A 23,145-nucleotide genomic window follows, 5' to 3' on the forward strand; every position below is an offset into this window, starting at 1 on the left:
ATGCAAATTGTCTTGAAAATAAAGAAAACCATCAAATAAGAAGGTGCGTCCAAACCTTTGACTGGTAGTGGTCACTATGGTCACTTTTTTTTCTCTGTAAAGGTTCTTTTCTGTTTTTCTTATCAGACATGTGACTTTGGAGCAGCTTCATCTGGCAGCTAGTGTCACTGAGAGTCAGTGAAGCATGTATGTTAGCTGGGACTCCACAGATATACCCCGAAGGAATCTTCTCTAAAAATAAGTATGGAGCTTAGTATTTAGTCTGTAGGCTTTTCAGTTATTTGGAGTCTGAAGTTAGAGTGAACAAGGTTGGAAACATCGTCCTCTAGCCAGGTATCCTTTGTGATGTGGCAAAATACCATTCATGTTTAGAGTACCCAAATGGTTAGTGTGGGATAGCAACTAGCTATACAAGTAATTTATAGCATTGACTAGCTAGCGTAGTCAATGCTATAAAGAGAGCACCTTCTTTCTGTATTTGCATCTGTTGCTCCAGCCCCAGACACATCTGACCAATAAGCAGACTAAATGTTCTCATGTGGTTTGTAGTGACATGTTTTGGTTCACTTTGAGTTTTTTTTCTGTGTGAATTGAGACAAAACCACAGGAAAACCTACCCGCCACCCCCCCCCCCCCCCCCCCTCCCCCTCTCCCCTCAGTCTAGCCCAGTCATAGACTGGAAGTTGAGCAAAATTAATGACTGAGTCGGTAAGTTGGTGGAACATAGTCATAGCACTGCGTAGCATTTATTCCACTGAACACTATGCAGTGGTTTCAAAAAGTAAGTATAGGTCTTGATTTAACACCTTGTGGAACCACCTTGGGCAGCAATAAGTTAAAGCTCTCATATTCTGTATTACTTTAACACTTTTTGTGGCAGAATGTTGGTCAACTGTTCTTCTCTAAACTTTGACTAGATGACCGTAGCAGCTTGATTCCTTTTTTTTTTTCAGCCATTCTGCTGTTGTTGGTATGCCTGACATCTTAAGATAAGATAAGATAACCTTTATTAGTCCCACACGTGGGAAATTTGTTTTGTCACAGCAGGAAGTGGACAGTGCAAAAGTTATGAGGCAAAAATTAGAATACAATAAGAATAAATACAGTACACAACTGTACAGAATAGAATAAAATAAAATACTATATACAGTAGAATAAAATAAAATAAATATACAATAAGATAAAAATAGAATACAAATACAAATACTATATACAACTGAGTAAAAATACAACGATGACAGAAAGGATTATTGCACTTTCTCTTGTTGCAGGGCCCAGTTTCAGCCAAGCTTCAGCTGTCAGACAGATGGCCTCACATTAACTTTGCATTAACTTTGTATATAGATGAGTTCATTGTCAAATCAATGACTGCAAGGTCCCCAGATCCTGTGACTGCAAAACAAACTCAGGTCAACAAAGCTCCACTACTATTTAATGTTTGACAGTCGGTATGAGGTGTTTGTGCTGATATACTGAGTTTGGTTTTCTCCAAATGTGGCACTGTGCGTTAGAGAACACTGTTCCAGAAATCTGGCTCACATTCTACTTTCATAATCGTACAATTATGAACTTTAACAGTTAATATGCTACCTGAGGCCTGTAGAGTCTGAGATGTAGCTCTGGGGTTTTTGTAATGTCTCTTAGCACTTCATGGTTTGACCTTAGGGTGAATTTGCTTTGACATACACTCCAGGGGAGAGTATGCCTTTCTATAACACTGACACCTGAGTGCTCCAGACCAGCAAACTGCCAAAACCTGTGCTTTTATATAGGTGGTCACACATGCTGATGATCAGTTAATCAAGTGCATTAGCAGCACATGGCTGCTGCATACCTTTTTACTTTCCTGTAGAAACAGGAATAGAAAAGAACAGAATGGAATAGAATAGTCCTTTATTGTCATTGTACATGTACAACGAAATTACAGGTGCTCCATACCAACAAATATAAATAGTAGACAACAGGATTAAAAAACAAACAAGATTAATATAAAAAATTATAGAAATTATAGAAAGAACAAGTTGGTACAATCCCAAAGTCTTTTTTCTTTGTTTTTCATTAAATGTGTGCAAATAATCAATAAACCAACAACTTTATTGAATATTTGTATCTATGCCACTCTTTGTAAATAAGCTTGTCAGCAGAGTATAGTAAGTAATCAACTGTTTATACTGCTATTCAGTTACTGTTAACTTGTTTCCTGATACGCTACATAAATCCTAAAGGCAGCTTAAAAAATACACCTAAAGGCCTGAGAACCATGAGATCAGCAAGGTCTTTATGTAAAACACATTGCTTGTTTGTGTAATCACTACTTTTTTGACCTATGTTTGATTCAAGAAAAATATCTCACTCTCAATCAAGAATACTGGTAATGTTATTTTCCATCTTTGAAATGCTAATGTTTCATTTGGGTCATGACATTCAATTAAATGCACTGCCACTATCTGAAACTATTGAGAAGACCCTAAAAGTTATGTTTGTCTAATTCTAATTTAAAGCAACAAGTACATTTTGAAAGAAGCTTTATAATATTTCGTCCAATATCAATGGGCCCTGTAATAAAAAAAATATTGTAATAAACAAACAAATGAACAAAAAACACTAAAAAATATAAAAGAAAAAAGAAATCCTAAAAGTGAAGAATAACAACAATAAACATTTTTTAAATTTTACAGTTTAAATTTTTCTTTTTGTTCCTCTTAATAGTTTATATTTTTATGACTTGTAACTTCTAGCAGCACTGGATGAAATATATTGTTCTTCGCTCATTTTTCACATTTACTGACTTTCTTGCTTTTTTAAATAAACTAAAGGTGAGTACATCAAGAAAAAGTGGAAAAACAAAACAACATAATACATAATATGTGATTTCTTCCTACTGCTCATTAAAATCAAATGACGGTTTCATCTTGAGGTAAAAAGTGATACTACAGTGGTCCATCTGACACTTCACTGCATTGACTTGTGCTAATACTTCATAACTCAGACTGTGATGAGTTACAGCATGACACATTTTGTGGGAAATGACTAACAGGTAGTTTTAGTTAAAAAAAAAAAAAAAAAAAAAAAGAAGAATAAAATGCTTTTAACAAATACTCCAGGGACTACTTTTTTAAATTTTGAGGGTCACATATTTTCACATGTGCTCACTAATCTGAATGACCAATGGTACAACCATACAATACAAAACAACAGTGTAGATGTCTGTTTATAAAGATGAAGCCAATGTGAAAGTGCCTTAAACCTGCATCCTATGTGAAGGGCCGCTACAATGCAATATCTGTGGCTGCGTAAAGGCTTTCGGTACTATGAGTCTGTGGGTAAACGGCAACGGAAAACACAATCCTGTTGAGTTCGTGGTCTTAGTCACTCATTTAGGATCAAATTTAATAAAAATCGAAAGGTATTTTAGAAAAGTTGGTCATACCATGTTTCAAAAAAGAAGGTTTAACTGTAGTATTTTCTACACACTGGTTAACGATTCATTTGTAAATGAGAAGCAGTTTATTTAAAAAATGAATCTGTCTCCATGTATTCTATATTCATTGTGTTGGCATTTTTCATTTGAAGAGATTTTTCTACAAATGTCTAGACTATGTTTTTTCCGTGTCTTAACCAATGCCTGGAGTTTTCTGAGGGACCAGATCAACAATTGTGTCTTCAGTTGAGAGCAACACTGGAGAGATGTAATGATTTGATTCTTCAAAACGACCTGCTGTTTAAAAAATAAAAATAAAAATTATGTTATATGTTATGGAGATTTTTTTTAAATATATAGATTTTTTACTGGAGAAAGAAGACCTACCTTTTTTAAGGATATGATAAAGAATCCACAGTGGAGGAGCAAGCAACATCAGTTTAATGACCATCAAAACAGCAAAGATGATATCGTGATCTACCGAAGTAGAGAGGATACAGAGACACAGATACAAAAGAGGGAGGCAAGCACCAGTTTACAATGATGAGTAAATGGGCTGAATATAATAGAATATTTTAATTTAAGTTGTTGTCAGTTATTGTACACAGTATCTAGGAAGCAAGCCATGACACAAAAATAAACAAGAACTTCCTCACCTGTTTTAACGTCTACTGTTGTAGGGTTACTCTGCAGGATGATGTTTCCACCAGTAACACTGTCAGGCCGAACAACAAAGGCAGAGATATGTAGGAAATACTTTGTGCCTGATGTTAAGTTGGAGATGCTGATGCTCATCGCTGCAGAACCATTGGTGCAGGAGTAAAAGACTGTCTCACATCTGCTGTCACATATGGTCACATTGTAACTGTGTGGTGTCGTCTGCATAAAGGCAGAGATATTCCAACTAAGATTCACATGTTCCGCACCCACTGAGTCCACTGTCACCGACTGAGGGGAATGTGGACCTGTGGGAAGAAAAACAGTCAGAGTCAAGTAAGAGCTCAGGTATGGATCATAAAAAATAACATGTTATCAGATAGGTTTGATGAAAAATGATGGAGAAAACAGAGATTTAAATACCAGGTGATGGGTTATTATATGAGGAGAGCTAGATAGGTCAGTGAGGGGGCCAGCAGCAGAAGCAGTATCTGCTCTTTTGTGGGGAGGAACAGGAGAATCCTGGTAAAATACTAAAAAATGAACTCCAGCATGAACTACGGTGGACTAGTTCATCTATCTAAATTGGTTGGAGGTACTGTCTCATGTTACTGTGCTTTTGAGCAGGGATCTCCAACTTCAGAGAGCTGCGGGCCACTGCTGGCACTGTCATCTCATTGTATTATTTCAAATATTGTATAAATATTGTATAACAACAATTTTTTTTCTCACTCTTAACTAACTGAAGCTTTTCATTGAACTACCAAATAAATAAATTGGTACACTCTTTCTGGCCAGACACATTGCAGCACTTTTGCAATCATTATGTTCATATTTAACAAAATAAAAATGCAGACATAAGTGTACACATTCGTTTTTTACTGCCAGTGAAAAATGTTTTCTTTACAAATAACTTTCTCACTGAACGCAGCCAACATGTTTGTACTGTCTGCTCATATTGCCTTCATATTAAATATTTTTTTGCTTTTTAATGAACTTTTTAAGGAACAACAGGAAAGAAATCCTCCCTAACAAAAAGAGTAATTTCAAGGGCCAAATTGCATTATATTTCTTCACCTCAACATATGGGCCGCAAGTAGGGGTGACACGGGCTGCAAGTGTCCCCAGGCTGTGAGTTTTAGAGCCCTGCTTTAGAGGTTTAAACCAGCAAAACTATTTTAATAATGATTTTTTTCAACTGCTACCTAACTAATCTGTTATAAATAATAACAGGCAGGTGGATGCAGGATATAAACAAAGCACCATAACATAACCAGTAGAGTATGGGATCATTTTCTTGTGGCAACACACTCACCTTAGACTGGTAGAACAGGTTTTTAGTCACTGCATCGTGTTTCAGTGAATCTGACTGTTTGCATTTTTTAGTTGTGTGCCTCATCTTTATTGAGTATCATATTTAGACTTTGTAGTTACTATATTTGTCAGTTTCTAACTCCAAAAAGAGCAAAAAATGCATTACTTACCCTGACAGACAACCATGTGTGGTTCCTTACAGTAGCGAGCCAACAGGTTCTTGTCTTTTTCCAGCATGGCCTCTAAACTTGCACAGCAGCCTTCATTGTTTCTCCTGTACCAGTGTTCATAGCCCAGTTGTTCCCCATTCACCCACTGCCAGTCACTGGAGACACTCTGGCGTTTCAGACCAAGCCAAAAGCTGACTTTTGTGGCAGGAGTAGCATTCAGGACACTGAAGTACTGCTCCTCTGTGGTCAGGACAGCAAGGTCCACATAGTACTTCTGACAGAACTCCTGGGCTTTGACCCATGGCATAGGTCTTTGGACTAGGAAGTAATAAGAAGAGATCTGACCCACTGCTAAGCCATGACATACCACTGCGTAAGGAAAAAAAACATAGATGAAGGCAGAGTAGTTAACAATAGCTATGTTTGGTTGTTTGATTGTGTTATAATCTATTAGACATGTTTTCATTATATACATTTAAATAGTGTGTTGCAGTATTTAGTAGAATAACTGTGTACAAGTGTTAAATAAATACTGAAGTATAGCCACCATTTTTCAATCTACAGAAATGCCCAAGTTGTAAAGACAGACATTAACCTTAAAGACGAAAATGCAACTGAGAGATTTGAGACTACATTTGTATGTCATTGTAGAAGAGCATGGAACAGGGGGCCAAGGGTCTTCTCCCTCTAATAATCTGTCCTCGTGAGCAGCTAAAGTCACATTTTAGCTAACATTCAACAGTCACATTTTAGCTAACATTAACAGCAGCTAGAGTATGTCTGTGAAGGTTCTCAGTCATCCAGGTCATCGTAGTCAAAGGAGCTTGCAAAGAAAAGCGTCTGGACTTCTTTAAGTTACTTGAAGACGTTTCACCTCTCATCCAAGAAGCTTCTTCAGTTCTAAGGTCAAATGGTGGAGAGTCCCAGATATAAACCTAGTGGGAGTATCCCCCCACAGAGGGACAAAAGGACCCCCTGATGATCCTCTAATCCCCTGAGCCAAGGTGTGAAACTGGGTGTGGGTCCCACTCAAAACATGCTTCTATCCTAAATGGGCGTTCTTAAAGTCAGCAAAGAGACACAGAAAAGAAGATCAGACACCAGCGAGGGAGGATAAGAAAGACAGACGCAACAACATTGTCATCCCCTATGTAGCCGGTGTATCAGAAAAACTCAGGAGAGTTTTCTCCAAGCACGATATCCCAGTGTATTTCAGACCCAGCAACACGCTCAGACAAAAACTGGTTCACCCGAAAGACAAAACGCCAAAACACAAACTTAACAATGTGGTGTATGCTGTACAGTGCAGTGAGGAATGCCCAGACCTCTACATTGGAGAGACCAAACAGCCACTTCACAAGCGCATGGCACAACACAGAAGAGCCACCTCCACAGGACAAGACTCAGCAGTCCATCTGCATCTTAAGGATAAAGGACACTCTTTCGAGGATGCCAATGTTCACATTTTGGACAGAGAGGACAGATGGTTTGAAAGAGGAGTGAAAGAAGCCATCTATGTCCACTGTGAGCGACCATCTTTGAACAGAGGCGGTGGTTTACGACACCAACTCTCTGCCATCTATAATCCAGTTTTGAGATCCCTTCCCAGACACCTTAACGCCCACTCACATCCTGGGCCATCTGATCTCAGGAATTCGCATGATAAGGTGGGGCCAGGTTTCACAATGAACTCACCCGAAACTCTGGCTGATTGGGACCCACACCCAGTTTCACACCTTGGCTCAGGGGATTAGAGGATCATCAGGGGGTCCTTTTGTTCCTCTGTGGGGGGTCACTCCCACTAGGTTTATATCTGGGACTCTCCACCATTTGACCTTAGAACTGAAGAAGCTTCTCGGATGAGAGGTGAAACGTCTTCAAGTAACTCCAGACGCTTTTCTTTGCAAGCTCCTTTGACCAGCTAGAGTATGCAGTCAGAACATAAGTACTAATAAAAAGCTTATTGCATCAGATGCTAGACTCATTTTGACATTTACGGACAATGAAACATGGAATGATAACATGCTTGACTCATGTTAAAGAAGTTTTGCAAAATGTTACCTAAAATCGCCAGCTGATGCAGAATTGCCGTCTCATTGCCAGACATAAAGTAGAATCCGTGTAGTTTTCTGGGAGGTGATATATATGTTTTTATTTCATTCCCATCAGACAGCTGACCATGAGCTGTCTGGTGTTTCTCAAGTGCTCCCTATAGTCATCCCATACTCTCTCCTTCTCATTTGCCCCGGACTCTGTTCGTGTGTAAATTTATAAAGCCAGCTAAAGCCTCAGGGTGATGCAAGAGGTGAAAAAATGGGAGTGTCTAAAGCTCAGTGCTTACCTGTATGAGGACGTTTTCAGGAATTAGTTACACAAGATATTAAAATCTAAATGCATTTGCTTTACATTGTTTGTTTTCCTAAACCTTTCCAGTATCAAATATCCTAAACATTACAATCTGCTTACTAACTGCTATTTGAATTTTTTTTATCTCTACTGGAAAACAGAAGATTGTGCTTGTTGGCAGACAAAAGCGCCTGGAAAAGCTCAACAATGCCACTGTAACTGAAGACTGGGAGAAAGCTGCCTAGCTTTTATAAGGGGGTTAAAAATACGGCGTAACTAGCTCCACCCTGCAGTCTATTTTTAGAACAGCCTGGTTGATAATTTGTTAGTTAGTGTACTTTTTGACTTTCAAATATGAGCCCGATTAAATATTTGCAGAACAGCAAACAACATTATTCAGGTTTCAGACTCTCTTGTCTGTCAGGTCTCTGTATTACCCATATGGAAAATTATGCAAAAAATTAAGAATGACGTAAGGTTGAAGTATACATTCACTACTGTAGTCAATGGGAATTTGTTTAAAAAAATGTTTTCTATTTTTCCCCCCATATGTTTGCACTTCATCACAGACATAGTAGTTTTTGTAACATAAAGCAAACACTAGAATTGTAAACAGTCCCCCTAAGTCACATCTAGATTCACACACTTGCCGAGTGGTGGATACTGTAGTGAGTATCCTGAGCTATAGATACAGTGGCTTGCAAAAGTATTCGGCCCCCTTGAAGTTTTCCACATTTTGTCACATTACAGCCACAAACATGAATCAATTTTACTGGAATTCCACATGAAAGACCAATACAAAGTGGTGCACACGTGAGAAGTGGAACGAAAATCATACATGATTCCAAACGTTTTTTTTTTTTACAAATAAATAACTGAAAAGTGGGGTGTGCGTAATTATTCAGCCCCCTTAGTCAATACTTTGTAGAACCACCTTTTGCTGCAATTAAAGCTGCCAGTCTTTTAGGGTCTGTCGCTACCAGCTTTGCACATCTAGAGACTGAAATCTTTGCCCATTCTTCTTTGCAAAACAGCTCCAGCTCAGTCAGATTAGATGGACAGCGTTTGTGAACAGCAGTTTTCAGATCTTGCCACAGATTCTCGATTGGATTTAGATCTGGACGTTGACTGGGCCATTCTAACACATGGATATGTTTTGTTTTAAACCATTCCATCGTTGCCCGGGCTTTATGTTTAGGGTCGTTGTCCTGCTGGAAGGTGAACCTCCGCCCCAGTCTCAAGTCTTTTGCAGACTCCAAGAGGTTTTCTTCCAAGATTGCCCTGTATTTGGCTCCATCCATCTTCCCATCAACTCTGACCAGCTTCCCTGTCCCTGCTGAAGAGAAGCACCCCCAGAGCCTGATGCTGCCACCACCATATTTGACAGTGGGGATGGTGTGTTCAGAGTGATGTGCAGTGTTAGTTTTCCACCACACATAGCGTTTTGCATTTTGGCCAAAAAGTTCCATTTTGGTCTCAACTGACCAGAGCACCTTCTTCCACATGTTTGCTGTGTCCCCCACATGGCTTGTGGCAAACTGCAAACGGGACTTATGGTTTTCTGTTAACAATGGCTTTCTTCTTGCCACTCTTCCATAAAGGCCAACTTTGTGCAGTGCACAACTAATAGTTGTCCTATGGACCCCCTGACATCATCAGGGGGTCCTTTTGTCCCTCTGTGGGGGGTCACTCCCACTAGGCTTATATCTGGGACTCTCCACCATTTGACCTTAGAACTGAGGAAGCTTCTCGGATGAGAGGTGAAACGTCTTCAAGCAACTTAAAAAAGTCCAGACGCTTTTCTTTGCAAGCTCCTTTGACTACGATGACCTGGATGACTGAGAACCTTCATAGACATATGTCCTATGGACAGATTCCCCCACCTGAACTGTAGATCTCTGCAGCTCGTGCAAAGTCACCATGGGCCTCTTGGCTGCATTTCTGATCAGCGCTCTCCTTGTTCGGCCTGTGAGTTTAGGTGGACGGCCTTGTCTTGGTAGGTTTACAGTTGTGCCATACTCCTTCCATTTCTGAATGATCGCTTGAACAGTGCTCCGTGGGATGTTCAAGGCTTGGGAAATCTTCTTGTAGCCTAAGCCTGCTTAAAATTTCTCAGTAACTTTATCCCTGACCTGTCTGGTGTTTTCTTTGGACTTCATGGTGTTGTTGCTCCCAATATTCTCTCACACAACCTCTGAGGCCGTCACAGAGCAGCTGTATTTGTACTGACATTAGATTACACACAGGTGCACTCTCTTTAGTCATTAGCACTCATCAGGCAATGTCTATGGGCAACTGACTGCACTCAGACCAAAGGGGGCTGAATAATTACGTACACCCCACTTTTCAGTTATTTATGTGTAAAAAATGTTTGGAATCATGTATGATTTTCGTTCCACTTCTCACGTGTACACCACTTTGTGTTGGTCTTTCACGTGGAATTCCAGTAAAATTGATTCATGTTTGTGGCTGTAATGTGACAAAATGTGGAAAAGTTCAAGGGGGCCGAATACTTTTGCAAGCCACTGTATGTCAATTAGGAATTACTTCCTTTCAGTGTACAACATTTTACATAAGGGACGCAGAATATGTTGACCCTTTTTGTGCCGCCAGTTTCAGCTGAGTGGAGCCATCATGACTTTGACCTTGCATTAAAGGCCAGCATATTTGTAAAGCAGTAAGCTCACAGAGAAACACAACTTATGCAGATTTCTTCTCAGTTCTTTTTTTAAAATTTCAGTTTCTTTGCTGACTGGGCTTCATTTCAGACTGCACTTGAGGCATGTTGCTGCTTTCAGTTGAGTGTTGACATTATTCATCTTGACCCTTATCTTAGTCAAAAGTGGAACAGCGTAGGCTAGACTTTGCAGACATCTGAGGTTACAGGGACTATATAAACCAACCTCAGTCATTGCACGTTTGCTCCGACATCTCAGTGTGACTGTGAACATATAACCTATAAGAAATAACTCATGTAGAGGGGGGGGTCTTGCTCTGTTTTTATAAAGGAAGTCTTCACCACAGTGCTTTTGCACAAACTGTTCTCTTAAATCTTCTCTGGTCACACTCTTGCAAGTCAAATTTTGCAGCGCATATGCTCACACACAAAGTCTTTTCAAGCAGAAATCTATTCTGCTTCATTTTACATTTAACTTAAGTCTAAGTGATTTAACTACTAAACACATAACTTTTAAAACAAACCACAAAGCTTTCACTCTATTTCTAGGTAAAATAGGTAGTAGGGATGTTTCATATCATTGGGGCAAGAATAAAAGCTACCTTAGGCTACAGAGTGTATTCTACTATTAGGTTCCTAAATTTGATTTCATTGTGCAAAATATAATTAAAAAAAATTTCAGGAAGTCAAAATTTACAATGAAGACATATCAAAATGTAATATAAATAAAAACACAACAAACTCAAAGTGAACTCACATACAGAACAAATAAATGCTGATGAGCCTTAAGTCAGCAGCAGCAGATTTCAACTGTTGGTGCTGAGCTATTTCATATATGTGTACACTAAAACATGTCCCATGTCTGTCTTTTGTTACCTTTCATATGATAGTAGTCAGTATGGCATATCTGTCATATCATAACTATACAAAAGATTCATGTCGTCTAGCCATTAAAACAGGAAACCTGTGCTACCGGCATGCACGATGCATGACAAAAGGTGTGAGCTGGTGGTAAACTGGCTTCGAATTGTGGTTGACATCATGGGAGGGAAATGTGTGGTCTCTATGACACAATTGCCAAGAAAGCAGCAATGTGCACTTATGTGGTAATCAATTGTATACCTATTTCTAACCAGATGCTAAAGAACTTTATTATCAATATGAATGTCACGGTTCCATGACGCTGGTTACTACAAATCCCAGATGTGAAAGCGCTGGTCCGCACCGGTGGAGAAAATCTGAGAATTGTCAGGGTTTAAGGCCAAGTGAAGGACTCGATCAGAGTGACCTGGTTAAAAAAAGAAAAAGAAAAAAAATTATTATTTAAAAGAACTGAAAATCAGTTCTTGTTGTTGCTATAAGTAGTAAGAAAATGCCACATTAACAGGGAATTAATATTGAATTGTACTACCTTGATTATAATGCCTTTTTACATTTTTATGTTTTTTGATGGAATCACACATCAAAAACCAGGATTAGAAAGAAAAGTTGACAGACATCTTGGATTCAGGAGATAATGAAATAAAAGCAACGTGAAGTTAAATGGAAAAAATAGATAATACCAAAAACTAAACAATATAAGCACTCTGTTCCAAACCTCACTTCGCACATATTTGTCTGTGATTCAAACAAGCATCTCATTCAGTAACAACTTCTCCTTGTTTGCCAGTACAACTGAGTCAATCAGAGCCTTATTGGCAAAAATGAGAAGGGGGACTTTATGACTGTGGTTAACCAAGAAAATGGTGACTAAAAATCTGCCTACAGAATAACGGCCTGCATTGGTGCAACTCAATGGGAGCTACACTATTTTGTTTTTGTTTGTTTTTTTCCATTATGAAAACAAGTCAATTTCCCTATCTTATCATAACCAGTATTCCTATGGGAATAGGACTTTACCACAAGGGTTGATATCAGTAATTACACTTCTGAAAAATAGCGCAGAATGACCGTCAAGTTTTCATTTAAAATATAAAAGTACAAAAAAACTTAAATTAAAAAAAGTAAATTTTGAAAATTACTTGATCATTTTTTTTATTAAGTAAAATTATTCAATATTACATATTAGTGGGTTTTCAGTAAAAGTGTCTTTTGCATTCAATGCTTGGTTTGAGCCCCCCTGACCAGAAAAAACAGGAATTTAGCATTTCTGTTAGCGGTTTATTTCTCATTTTTTCCCCCCTTAAGCCGTAAGTATTGGTTTTCTAACACCAGCTCACAATACTACAGGACAGTGAGACAGCTCATATTAAAACTAGCAACCTTAGTTTCATATTCACTAGAGGGAAGCCCAGAACACGAATCACTCAGCACACGATGGCCATTAAAGACATTAGTGGTAGGTGACAGAGCTGCTGCACTGACAACAACTGCTTCTGTGAGAATATTACTCACTGTGTTATTGACGCAACAACATTTGTTCCTATGAGTGTGTTGTCAATGTGTTGAGACTAAGTTGAGATAGCATCAGACAGCAGTGCTGATACAATTTAACGTTGCATTAAACAGAATTATTTACTTTATTAATAAAAAGGTTATAGTAATGTAGAACAGCCTTGTGTGTTTTTTGGTTTTCTAACCTGTGAACTGGTAAATGGGGCTGAGAGAGTGAAACTCCCACACCCAAGATGTGACTTTGTGATGAGGTAGGCCATGACCTGTAACCAGATATCTCTTCTTTTCAGCCCATTGTAGAGAACAGATCTGCAAATGAGGGTAAATAGTAATAGTTTATCCAGCATTTTTAAATACAGCAAAACAAAAATATCCACAATACTGTAATTCTCAAGCACCTGTGAATTTGTTTGCACAGAAGTAACACAAGATGCTGATTGTGTGTCCCAGATTCTCAGCTCACCATCTTTCCATCCCCCTCCTGTAGCAATAATGTTTCCCTGCCATGGGCACCACCCCATTGCCTAACAAAATAACACACACAAAGGTGGATACATTAACAGCATTTTTAAATCTCTGTTTACTAACCCAAAATCCTTACACATTAAAACCATTAGCCTCTTATTCACATTTAACTGCTTTGACGTCTGCTCAAACTCTGTAACTCTGGCTGTGTCAGCCTTTAAAAATGCCAAACAGTTTACTTTTAGCCTCCAAATCCAAGTACACAGACCTTCACAGCACTGGGCTGCTTCACTGTCATTATTGGCTGACTTGACATTTTTTTTCCCATGATGTCATCATCCCAGATATGGAGAAGGCCTTCTGTGGAGCCGCTGGCCAGCCATTTGCCTCCTGGTGACCACTGCAGACTGCAGACCCCCTCCCTCTGGGTGGTTGCACCTACCAGAGGTGTGAAAGCCCGTGGGTCAAGGTGACAGATATGTCCAAGAACAGATCCACTGTCAGAAAAAACACTGCTTTTATGGACACTTTTATTGATTAAGTGTCTCCTACCCTGTCCGTGACTAATTCATCTACATTTCTTCTATTAAAGAGATAAAGCTGTATGCCTTTAGCTCTTATCCTAAGCCTATCTATCCTATTTATTCATTCATTTATTTAGCATAATTTCCAAATTGGTCAATCTTTTCCATTTCATTATTAAGCAGCACCTTCTTTAAATACCAGAACAAACCAAATGGGTACCTGCTAAGTAACTGCTGTTTCCAAGAAAGCGCTCTCACCACAGCCAGGTGTGACAGCAGAAACCTCATGTTCTGCTTGTGTTCGACATCCCACAACTAAAGAGTCAAAGAGAGACAAAGACACCACAAACAGTCATCCTGCTGATTCAGTAAATATGACACTTCCCTTCTCACAGAGCCCCCCATACCACATTTGGTTTGAATAAGTTTCCAACCTCTATGAGCTCATTTACCTGTATCTCCCCTCGTCTAGTCGCGATACTGAGGGCTCTTCCATCTGTGCTCCAGCACAGAGACGAGACCGACTGACGATATCGGCATCCTGATTGTGGACTCAGGTCCAGATGTCCAACCAGACCACGAGTTTCTGAATTCCAAATGTAAACTGAAGAGCCGAGTCCTAATGCAACCATGCCACTACAGCTGCAGTCGAGAAGGTTAGTGTCTGAAATGACAAAGTTGCAAAAACAAAGGACTACAGAGGACTATATCGTAGGCATAAATTATTGATGAACAGGATGAGCCTTAATTATAAACATTTTTTTTTTTTTGTTAAATCTGTTATATCCACCAAAGTGTTTTCAGTAAGTATTTTTCAGAAAAAAAAAACAAGTAGCAGATGTTCCAGGTTGTATTTTTGTTGCCCATATGGCTATGCTATTTAAAATAATGAAATTTCACCAGCACACCCCAACACAACCACCATCATTCGTCAAACATGATGGAAATGTTATAGCACGTAGATGTACAACTTCTTAATGGCCCAATACTGATAGAAGAAGACGTGTCACCTGATCCTAATCCAGAACAGCATGCTTATCAGTTTTAAATGCAAATAAGCCCACAAATAAACACCAACCAACAGTGGTGAAGTAAAGGCCCAGCAGAGCATCTCAAGGGAGGAAGCACCACCTTTAATCATGTCCATGCATTCTAGACTTCAGGCAGAATTAATGCAATGCAAAGGATTATTAGTTTGTTCAATTACTTCTGACCCTTTAAAAATTAGATTATTTATAACAGTGACTATAATTCCTAAACAGCTAATGCAAAGCATTATTAACCCCAATGAATTTAAGCTGAAAACTACATTTCAGCCACATTTGGATTGTTTTACAGTCTACTGTGGTGTCTGTGAAGGTTCTCAGTCACCCAGGTCATTGTAGTCTAAGGAGCTTGGAAAGAAACATCTACTGTGGTGGTGTACAGAAGCAAAAAAACAGTATTTGTAAAAGTCATTTAGGGCTTCATTTTCTCTTACAGTAATTATTCAGCAGTGATGGTGCACCCAACTTAACCACTGACTTCCCGTGCAGGCTCAGAGTGGCTTTGTTCAGAGTGGCAAATGGCTGAAGATCATATTTTCTTTCATCATAACCTTCAATGATAAAAATATAATTTAAAAGATATTGTTACAAAACATACATTGTACATCTGCTGTTAATCCATTAATTTTCAAACACTTTCTTTGTTGTGTCGTGTTTTTGACATGAATCAATAGTTGCAGCAAGCATCCACATTGATGTGCATTAAGCACTCGTTGCATTAAACTAGAACGTGTTGAAACTAGTGATGACTGCTAAAGTGCCTAAATGTGAATAAAGTGTCAAGAGAATTTAACACGTGATTTCTTTCAAACTTTTCTTCCTTATTGCTATTCCAGATGTTATCTTTGTTGTCTTTGTACGCTACCAAATTTCTCCAGACTTCAAAAACTGGTGTGCAGTCTGATAAAGTAAACCTATAATTACATCATCCAGCATTCAAAAAACAAAGCGGAAAAAAAACTGCAGCGTGATCAAAGTATGTATTTGGGTTCCCCAGTATGACATCATGTAGTATCAGTCCAGAGATCATTCACACAATCATTCATACACAGCAAAATCTCCAGTGTTAAATTAACACTGGAGATTTTTCTGTGTAGAAACATGATCTACCTGAGCGATTGAGATTTTCAGGTTCTTGAACTGCAGGTCTCCATACCCATCGCTGTAAAACAAAACCAAAAAAGGGAAAAGAATTATTACTATTCAGGTTTCAAAAATATCTAAAATTAGCATATCATTGAAAGTTAGCATTAGCAATATATGCAGATTTACTTTTTTATATGCTTTATACATCGATCTGTTGCAGGGCCATAACACAAGACAAGAAAAAGTATTCACAGTTAAAATAAATTCAGAATAACCAATCACCCACTGCATGTCTTTGGACTTCACAGAGAAAGGCCCCAGACTCTACATAAACCCAGGACCTTCATCCTGTGAGGCAGATGAGCTAGCCACCACACCACCATCTCTGATAGGATAATAACATTTTATTATTCTTATATCAAACTGATTGTGTTCTTTTATTTTATTTCACTTCGAGCAACTTTTGGAAACCACACACATACAAAACTCTCTGACTTTTTTCACTTTTAAATGAAAACTTCTATGTTCGTGTATGAGACGATGACTTGCAGAAATCAGTTTAGCATCCCCCTCAAACTACTGCATCACAACCACACACAGACACAAACGAGGAAGTGCAGCTTCCTTAAACAAACCTCTTGTGGGGCATTTTCTGCAGCAGGCCGTGTCTTTGCAGCGATCGTGCACTCTGTGTTCACCAACTTAACAGACTCAGAGTGAGACGAGCCTCCCACCAGTGCTGCCTCTGGTGAAATCAAATGACATCATAGAAAACGTCCAACAGCTCTCAGGTAAAAATGTACTGTGTCAGTATGATGATACACCTGGTGAAGATTAAAAAGAATGAATGTTGTTTCTAGATATGGGCCTAGGGGAGTGCATGCCCGTGCATTTTAAAATCAGCAGTGTCATATAAGAACAGTGTTACCCAGCTGAATCATAAATATGCTGTTCAAGTGCAACACCAACAGCTTGGGTACAGTCCCCAGTGGTGACTAGGGTCTTCATGTGGCAGGATAAAGTTGGTTGGAGTTTTTTAAACCAAAATATTTATCCAAATTACACAAACATTGTTGCATTTTTATGACATACACATTATGCTTTAAATCCTGAATCAGTCGTTTTTCCCCTCTTCTAAAAATCAGTCGTTTAAAACCTGACTTCGGGTAATTTTTGAGTTTAATCACACTTTTAATGACCTAACTTATGTGAATATGCCTGGCATCAGTATTGCATTATTATTATTACTGAACTTCTGTGTGTTGTTTAATACCTTGGATTTTTCCTGGTAGGACTCCCTGTCCCGGTTCATGCTTTCTCGGTGGAGAATCGAGCTCCAGCCTCTGACAGATGGTATCAAACTCGAAGCTTGGCTCACACTGCCGCCCAGGGGCCAGTGGGGTACTTGCAACAGGGCTTTCTCTGCAGCGCCTCTGGATGATCCGCCTCCTGAAGCATTTGTATGTGACTTCATGGGCCTCGTATTGTCCCTGAGCAGACAAATAACAATTGTTTTTTTTAATACCATCTCAAAATAAGGTTATTTAAAATGTACTAAACAGTAACTTTATATCATTAGAAACTAATCTATTAAGAGCCTAACTTCCTCTTAATTTTTTGAAACCTTTCATAGCAGATGAAGATTCTGTAGTTATTTAAATGCTTTACAGTGATTACTGAGGAAACCACTGGAAAGTTTGGTTAAGTGTTTGCTGAGGTTCCTCTAGTGCTAATAATCTGCACTGAGCATTCAGGCATGTTTATTATTGTTATGATTATGATGATGATGATGATGATGATGATATTATTATTATTATTATTATTATTATTATTATTATTATTATTAATAATAATAATAATGTTCCCGATTTCTGTTTTTAATGTTTTCCAACATTAAAAACAAGTGATATAGACATCAGTCTCAATATTAATTCCGTCTTATGCTTTTTATATTGAACACACCTAACAAAACTAAAACATAAGGCATTGTTTGTTTTGTTTTGTTTTTAAAAAAAATATTTTCAGCTGACCCTGTAGTCGGCCTATATAGGATTCTGTAGTGTAGCTGAAAGTCGAGTATTTACATGTAAAGTTCACTTATTATTAGTTTTATTTTGCTGCTGAGTTTCCGGTATAGTCGCTTTCACCGTTTCTCCGTCCAGCTTAACGCGACTATTTCCTCTGATCCGCCCCAGAACTTCTGGAAGGAGAGCCCCAGTTCAAGCTACGGTTTGCTCTTTCCCCTCCAAGATGGAGGCTTTGGGAGGTTATCCTACCAGGTCCTCCAACCCAAAAGCGAAAAAGTTAACTGTGCTGTTGAGCATGACGGTGGGTGTGGGGTGTTTATTTCTTCTGCAGACCCAGCTGGTGAAACCCAGAAAACCGAAGGATTTTTATTCTTTCGAGGTGAAGGACGCGAAGGGCAGGACGATTTCTCTGGAGAAGTACCGAGGAAAAGTATGTCCACATCATCAGCCGTCGTTTCAGACTGAGAATAAACCCGTTTAACTGTTTAACTTTCCCCGTGTCAGTTTAGACTTGATTTATTTGCAGAGTGCGTATTTTTAAGAGCTTTTTAAAATAACTGTGCACTGCTCCTAATCCCTTCTTTTGCAGGCGTCCTTAGTTGTAAACGTGGCGAGTTACTGCCAGCAGACGGAGGCGAACTACAAGTCTCTACAGGAGCTCCACCGGGAGCTGGGCACCTCTCACTTCAACGTCCTGGCCTTTCCCTGCGGACAGTTCGGGGATACGGAGACCGGAACCAGCCGGGACATCGAGGCTTTCGCCAAGTCAGCCTACGGTGTTACCTTTCCTTTCTTCAGCAAGATCAAAATAATGGGATCAGAGGCTGACCCTGCTTTCAAATTCCTCACAGGTTGGGAGAAAGACTTTTAACGAATATCATGACTGTGGGATCACTGAGTGAGATCACAGAAACGCTGATTACATATTTATACCTGCTCCAAGTGCAGGATGTATTTAATGATGGAAGGAAGTCAAATTTGGAGCTGTCACCAAACCTCAAATACTTAACAATTGGTCTCACCTGTATTCCAGGTACAAGTGTTGATAGTCTAAAACCAAACAAGATTAGGCAAAGCCTACTTTTACTTCATCTGAGAGGAAAATAATCTGTTACTGTTGTAAAATGTGGAGCTGAACGTAAAGTTTTGTATTTTTCAATCACCCCAGGGTAATTTAATGAGTTTTTATGAACATGATGCACCTGAAAGAAGACCTGCAGAACAAGTCTATGAACTCCAGAGGTAACTGGAATATAAAGTATGGTTCTGATCTATTCTGTGATTACAAGACTTGATGGTATAAAATTTAATCAATTCAGTGTCATATCTGCTAAGTAGCAACTTCATTTATGTTTGTAAAGCAGCAGAACTGACATTCTGCTCCATGCATTAGAATCTGGTTTTATTAATTAGCTGTATTTTTACAGTTACAGTTAATATTATTAATATACAGTAACACAACAGTCGTGGTGAGCTATAATGATTAGCAGTAGCCAAGGGGAATTTATCATTTGAATTAATGCTATTACAGCATATGAACATAAGTATGCACATTTGAGTTTTTTAGTATTAGGTTTTCACTTGATTTTCAGTTACAACACATACATTTTTCACTGCACTATCAAATTATATAATATTGAAATGATACTATAGGCTTGTGTAGGTATTTTCTTTTATTCTTATTTTATTTATTTAATATAATTTTTTTTATGCATGTATTATTTTGATTTGATAGTGTCCACTTCTGTTAGGAAGTAACTTTTTCTGTCGTCGTGGTACTCTGCTATTAAGTTATTAAATTAAGGCATTTGGTATTTTAGCATCCTGTAATCTACCTAACTGTCAGTGTTTTTAAGCATATTTTAGACCCTGATGTGTCTGTCTCTGTTTTATCCTGGTTTTACCTTTGAGGAACATTTTTTTGTCTTCAGTGTGTAATAGTTTGTTTCACTATATGGAAACTGAATTACTTGTTGCTGCCCATCTTGGGCAAACAACTTTAAAGATTGCTTAAAAATAAGATAAATTAAAAAGAAAGAAAAGTAGCATTAACGACTGTTCTGCGACATCTTGTTTGTTTTTCAGATTCTGTGAAGAAAATTCCAAAGTGGAACTTCTGGAAGTTTCTGGTGAACCCAGAAGGGAAGGTGGTTCGATTCTGGCGAACAGACGAGCCCATGGAAAGCATCAGAGAAGAGGTCACAGCGATGGTGCGGGAAATCATCCTAAAGAAACGAGTGGAGCTATGATGGCCCCTAGTGATCGGTACTGGACATAGCACTGCTTTATGTCTGTGTTTCCTGAGCTGTGGCAGCCAGGAAGGACTGAACTGTTGACAGCGAGTGTTGCTTGGAGAGGGTTGTCATTCCAGAAAGATGCAAGATGAAAATATCAGGCAATCACCGTGATGCAATGCAAGTCAGAGTGTGTGTGCGTGTGTGTAAATGAGTGTATGTGGGGGTGTTTATCCTGTGGTCAGTGATGAGCATTTCTTAAAATGACCACTGCTGCAGCTGCAGTGGTTATTTAGCTTTTCAGTTGTTGGCATTTTGAAATGTTCAGCTTTCCTTCTTTTCATCTCTCCAGTGTTTACATTAAAATCTTTTTTAAGAGGAAGCAAATTAATTGAGCCTGATTTGACTGATTTGAGCCCAGCAAACTGTGCAGCATCTATCAAACAATAAAAAGCTCTCATAAGTATTTGTTTTAACTAATGACTTTAAGATTTTTCATTTAGATGTCCTGTGTTGTGGGTATTAAGCGTCTTTCTTAACTGAATAATTAAATCACATTACAAATTACCTGCTAATGTTAATGCATTGATATTAAGGCCATCTCCTTAAATATGGTGCTGTAGTTGATTTTTCTGAATATTTATGGCTATGAGAAAATAATATAAAATAGACAATAGAATCAATGAATCGCATCTTAGTACTGATAGCAGTGAAGGGTGACTACAGACATCACTGTTGGTGTGGATTAAATGGACAGTTGGAGGGCAGCAGCAGGTGAGCTGGCACAGGAAGAAACTACCAGCTAACAAGACACTGCCTTCCAGCCACCCACAATTCAACTTCACCTTCTGTCCTTATAATAAAAAAAATGATATTTTCTTTGCAGAGTTTGCAAACATTTAAAAGTCATATTGAATGGCTTTTGAGCCATTAGTGTGACCCACAGTGAAATGTAACTGTTAAAGTAGCAGAGCAATGTGAGCTGGCTGAAGAAACGTCAGCTAACATTACACTGCCACCCAACCAGTCACAACACATCTGTCCATGTAAATGCAAATGCGTGGATTTGACTGCTGTACCGACGTCCAGCTGCTCATTTATCAGTATGCAAAATGTAGAATTGTCTCCCAGCTTTACTCTCGGCTGACTTCTTATTATATACTATAATATAATAAGAAGCGGGTTACGTGGCAGTGTCGGCAAACATGTTTCAGGTGAGTTGACAGTAGCAGTGAGGAGTGCAGCTGACAGCTGTCAGTCAAATAGCACAGCCAGCAGCAGTACACTGCCGCACTGACACTGCAAGATCAGCAGAAAGAGGAAGGAGGCACCCAACAAATGAAGCGGGAACATTTCTGATTATTTTAATGCCAGTTTCACTTTAGTTCCCCCTCTTACCTTGAAGGGAAAGTGCCGCTTTCCTGTAAAATCTCGCAACATCCTCCTCCTGATCATAAAAACAAAAACACCACAAGCTCAGCTCATCATCACGTGAAACTAGTTTCTAACGTCTTAGTCTGTGCTTTCAAAGAGTTATTCACCAAGGTGAGGACTATTTCAAGTATGCTGCAATTAATATAAGTGACTGTGTGTTTTGGGTTTTTGTTTGTTTTTTCTACACCACTATACGTAGCACATGCTGTGGTTAGAAGAACCCAAATAGGAAGAGTCCCTGTGTTTAGTGTTTGAGTTGCCTGGTAGCAGCAACAGCAACCGATCCTAAGTAACATATAACATGTCTTGACTGCTCTACTGAGGCTATTTTAATTGCCCGCAACTATGTTATAACTTACTTACCCATCTGCGTGAATCTTCACTCCAGCGTTTCAGGCGCATCTTCCATTTCCTTCATTTAAGCATGCCCCAGTCCCCACTATCTCAGTCCTCCCTATCTCAGCCCAAGTGAGGACACTGACCGGTCATGCCTGGTGCACCTGTTGTCTCCTCTCCTATATACTCTCACTGGGCGGACGCCGGAGCGGGAAGCAAAGTCCTCTGCTGTGCTATTGGCAGTTAGGTCCATTTCCCCCCTGTTTTTAATTAAGCGGCCTATAGACTCGCTCCTATTCAGGGATTCCCTTCGCGTCCTGGTTTCTAATGGAAACAAACAGACAAAGAAAGAAAAAGAAAAGAACAACGCGGTAATGTTATAAAGGTGGAGGTGGCTGCGTGTTATCAGTTGATGTCCTAACTTAGACAAGGACAAACTACTTCACCTTTATTTCTTTAGGGTGGTGTCAGTTTGCACACTTAATCACATGGTTTACAGATGCAGGCTTATATTCAGCTTGTTATGTCGCTGAAGAAAGCATAATTTTAAATATAAAGGCTAATGATGATTATCGGCTAGTTACATTAGGAAAGAGGTAGGATCGTGCAGATTGGCACCTTTAAAGCACACGAAAATTTATTGTAAGTAAATCATAAATTACAAATCCTGAAAACATGCCAAAACGAGAACTGAGACCGAATAGCCTTAAATATTTAGCATGTTAAGAAATACAATTATTATTATTTATATATTTATTTATTGCTAAATTGTAGGCCTAATAAGTTGTTTTAGATGTTTGGAAGTGAATTCAAACATCAGCAAATTTTGACAACACATACTAATAAACACTCCGCAAACTGCAGATTTTACTGATTGGATTTAATGCGTTGTCATAAACCTGTAACAGCTCCTCTGGTGGGCAATCAGTGGCCGTGTTTTGCGGGTAAAGGCCCTGTATCCGCGGGCCACACCGTTTAATGAGGAGCTGCTCTGGCGCTAAGTGGGCCGAACGG

The 23,145-nt window shown here is 38.9% G+C and overlaps 3 protein-coding genes and 1 long non-coding RNA gene across 5 annotated transcripts in view; 2 read left to right on the plus strand and 2 right to left on the minus strand.

The window, feature by feature from the left end:
* The window catches only part of LOC147317743 (uncharacterized), a 25,207-nt gene extending 9,466 nt beyond the window's left edge, over positions 1–15,741 (plus strand). Inside the window, exons 2-3 of the long non-coding RNA XR_015131878.1 lie at positions 13,789–14,336; positions 14,441–15,741. This is a non-coding gene — a long non-coding RNA (uncharacterized LOC147317743). The remainder of the gene's footprint in view (positions 1–13,788; positions 14,337–14,440) is intronic.
* Positions 1,937–7,783, minus strand: LOC147317745 (uncharacterized). Of its 2 annotated transcripts, XM_086312959.1 has the most exons (5): positions 7,624–7,783; positions 5,563–5,931; positions 4,078–4,386; positions 3,809–3,898; positions 1,937–3,718 (listed from the first exon to the last, which is right to left on the minus strand). In XM_086312959.1, exons 1-5 carry the CDS (start codon positions 7,667–7,669, stop codon positions 3,615–3,617), a joined length of 918 nt encoding a protein of 305 aa, XP_086169085.1. In that variant the 5' UTR covers positions 7,670–7,783; the 3' UTR covers positions 1,937–3,614. The 2 variants fall into 2 exon arrangements, with proteins under 2 accessions (XP_086169085.1, XP_086169084.1); XM_086312958.1 differs by lacking the exon at positions 7,624–7,783 and having other exon boundaries at positions 5,563–6,457.
* Positions 10,757–22,440, minus strand: LOC147317746 (cell division cycle protein 20 homolog B-like). The gene is made up of 12 exons (XM_086315050.1): positions 22,159–22,440; positions 21,760–21,808; positions 17,374–17,590; positions 16,736–16,845; positions 16,125–16,176; positions 15,449–15,565; positions 14,421–14,632; positions 14,189–14,283; positions 13,713–13,941; positions 13,378–13,503; positions 13,165–13,288; positions 10,757–11,873 (listed from the first exon to the last, which is right to left on the minus strand). Exons 2-12 carry the CDS (start codon positions 21,799–21,801, stop codon positions 11,776–11,778), a joined length of 1,422 nt encoding a protein of 473 aa, XP_086171176.1. The 5' UTR covers positions 21,802–21,808; positions 22,159–22,440; the 3' UTR covers positions 10,757–11,775.
* Positions 18,259–20,827, plus strand: gpx8 (glutathione peroxidase 8 (putative)). The gene is made up of 3 exons (XM_086315048.1): positions 18,259–18,557; positions 18,717–18,978; positions 20,213–20,827. Exons 1-3 carry the CDS (start codon positions 18,351–18,353, stop codon positions 20,374–20,376), a joined length of 633 nt encoding a protein of 210 aa, XP_086171174.1. The 5' UTR covers positions 18,259–18,350; the 3' UTR covers positions 20,377–20,827.
* Positions 22,441–23,145: the final 705 nt, after the last annotated feature.

This window comes from Aulonocara sp. 'chitande type north' Nkhata Bay, linkage group LG12, assembly GCF_057382095.1.
Source record: "Aulonocara sp. 'chitande type north' Nkhata Bay isolate Kocher_YH1m ecotype deep benthic linkage group LG12, A_spYH_male_GT1.1, whole genome shotgun sequence".
Lineage (NCBI taxonomy): Eukaryota > Metazoa > Chordata > Actinopteri > Cichliformes > Cichlidae > Aulonocara > Aulonocara sp. 'chitande type north' Nkhata Bay.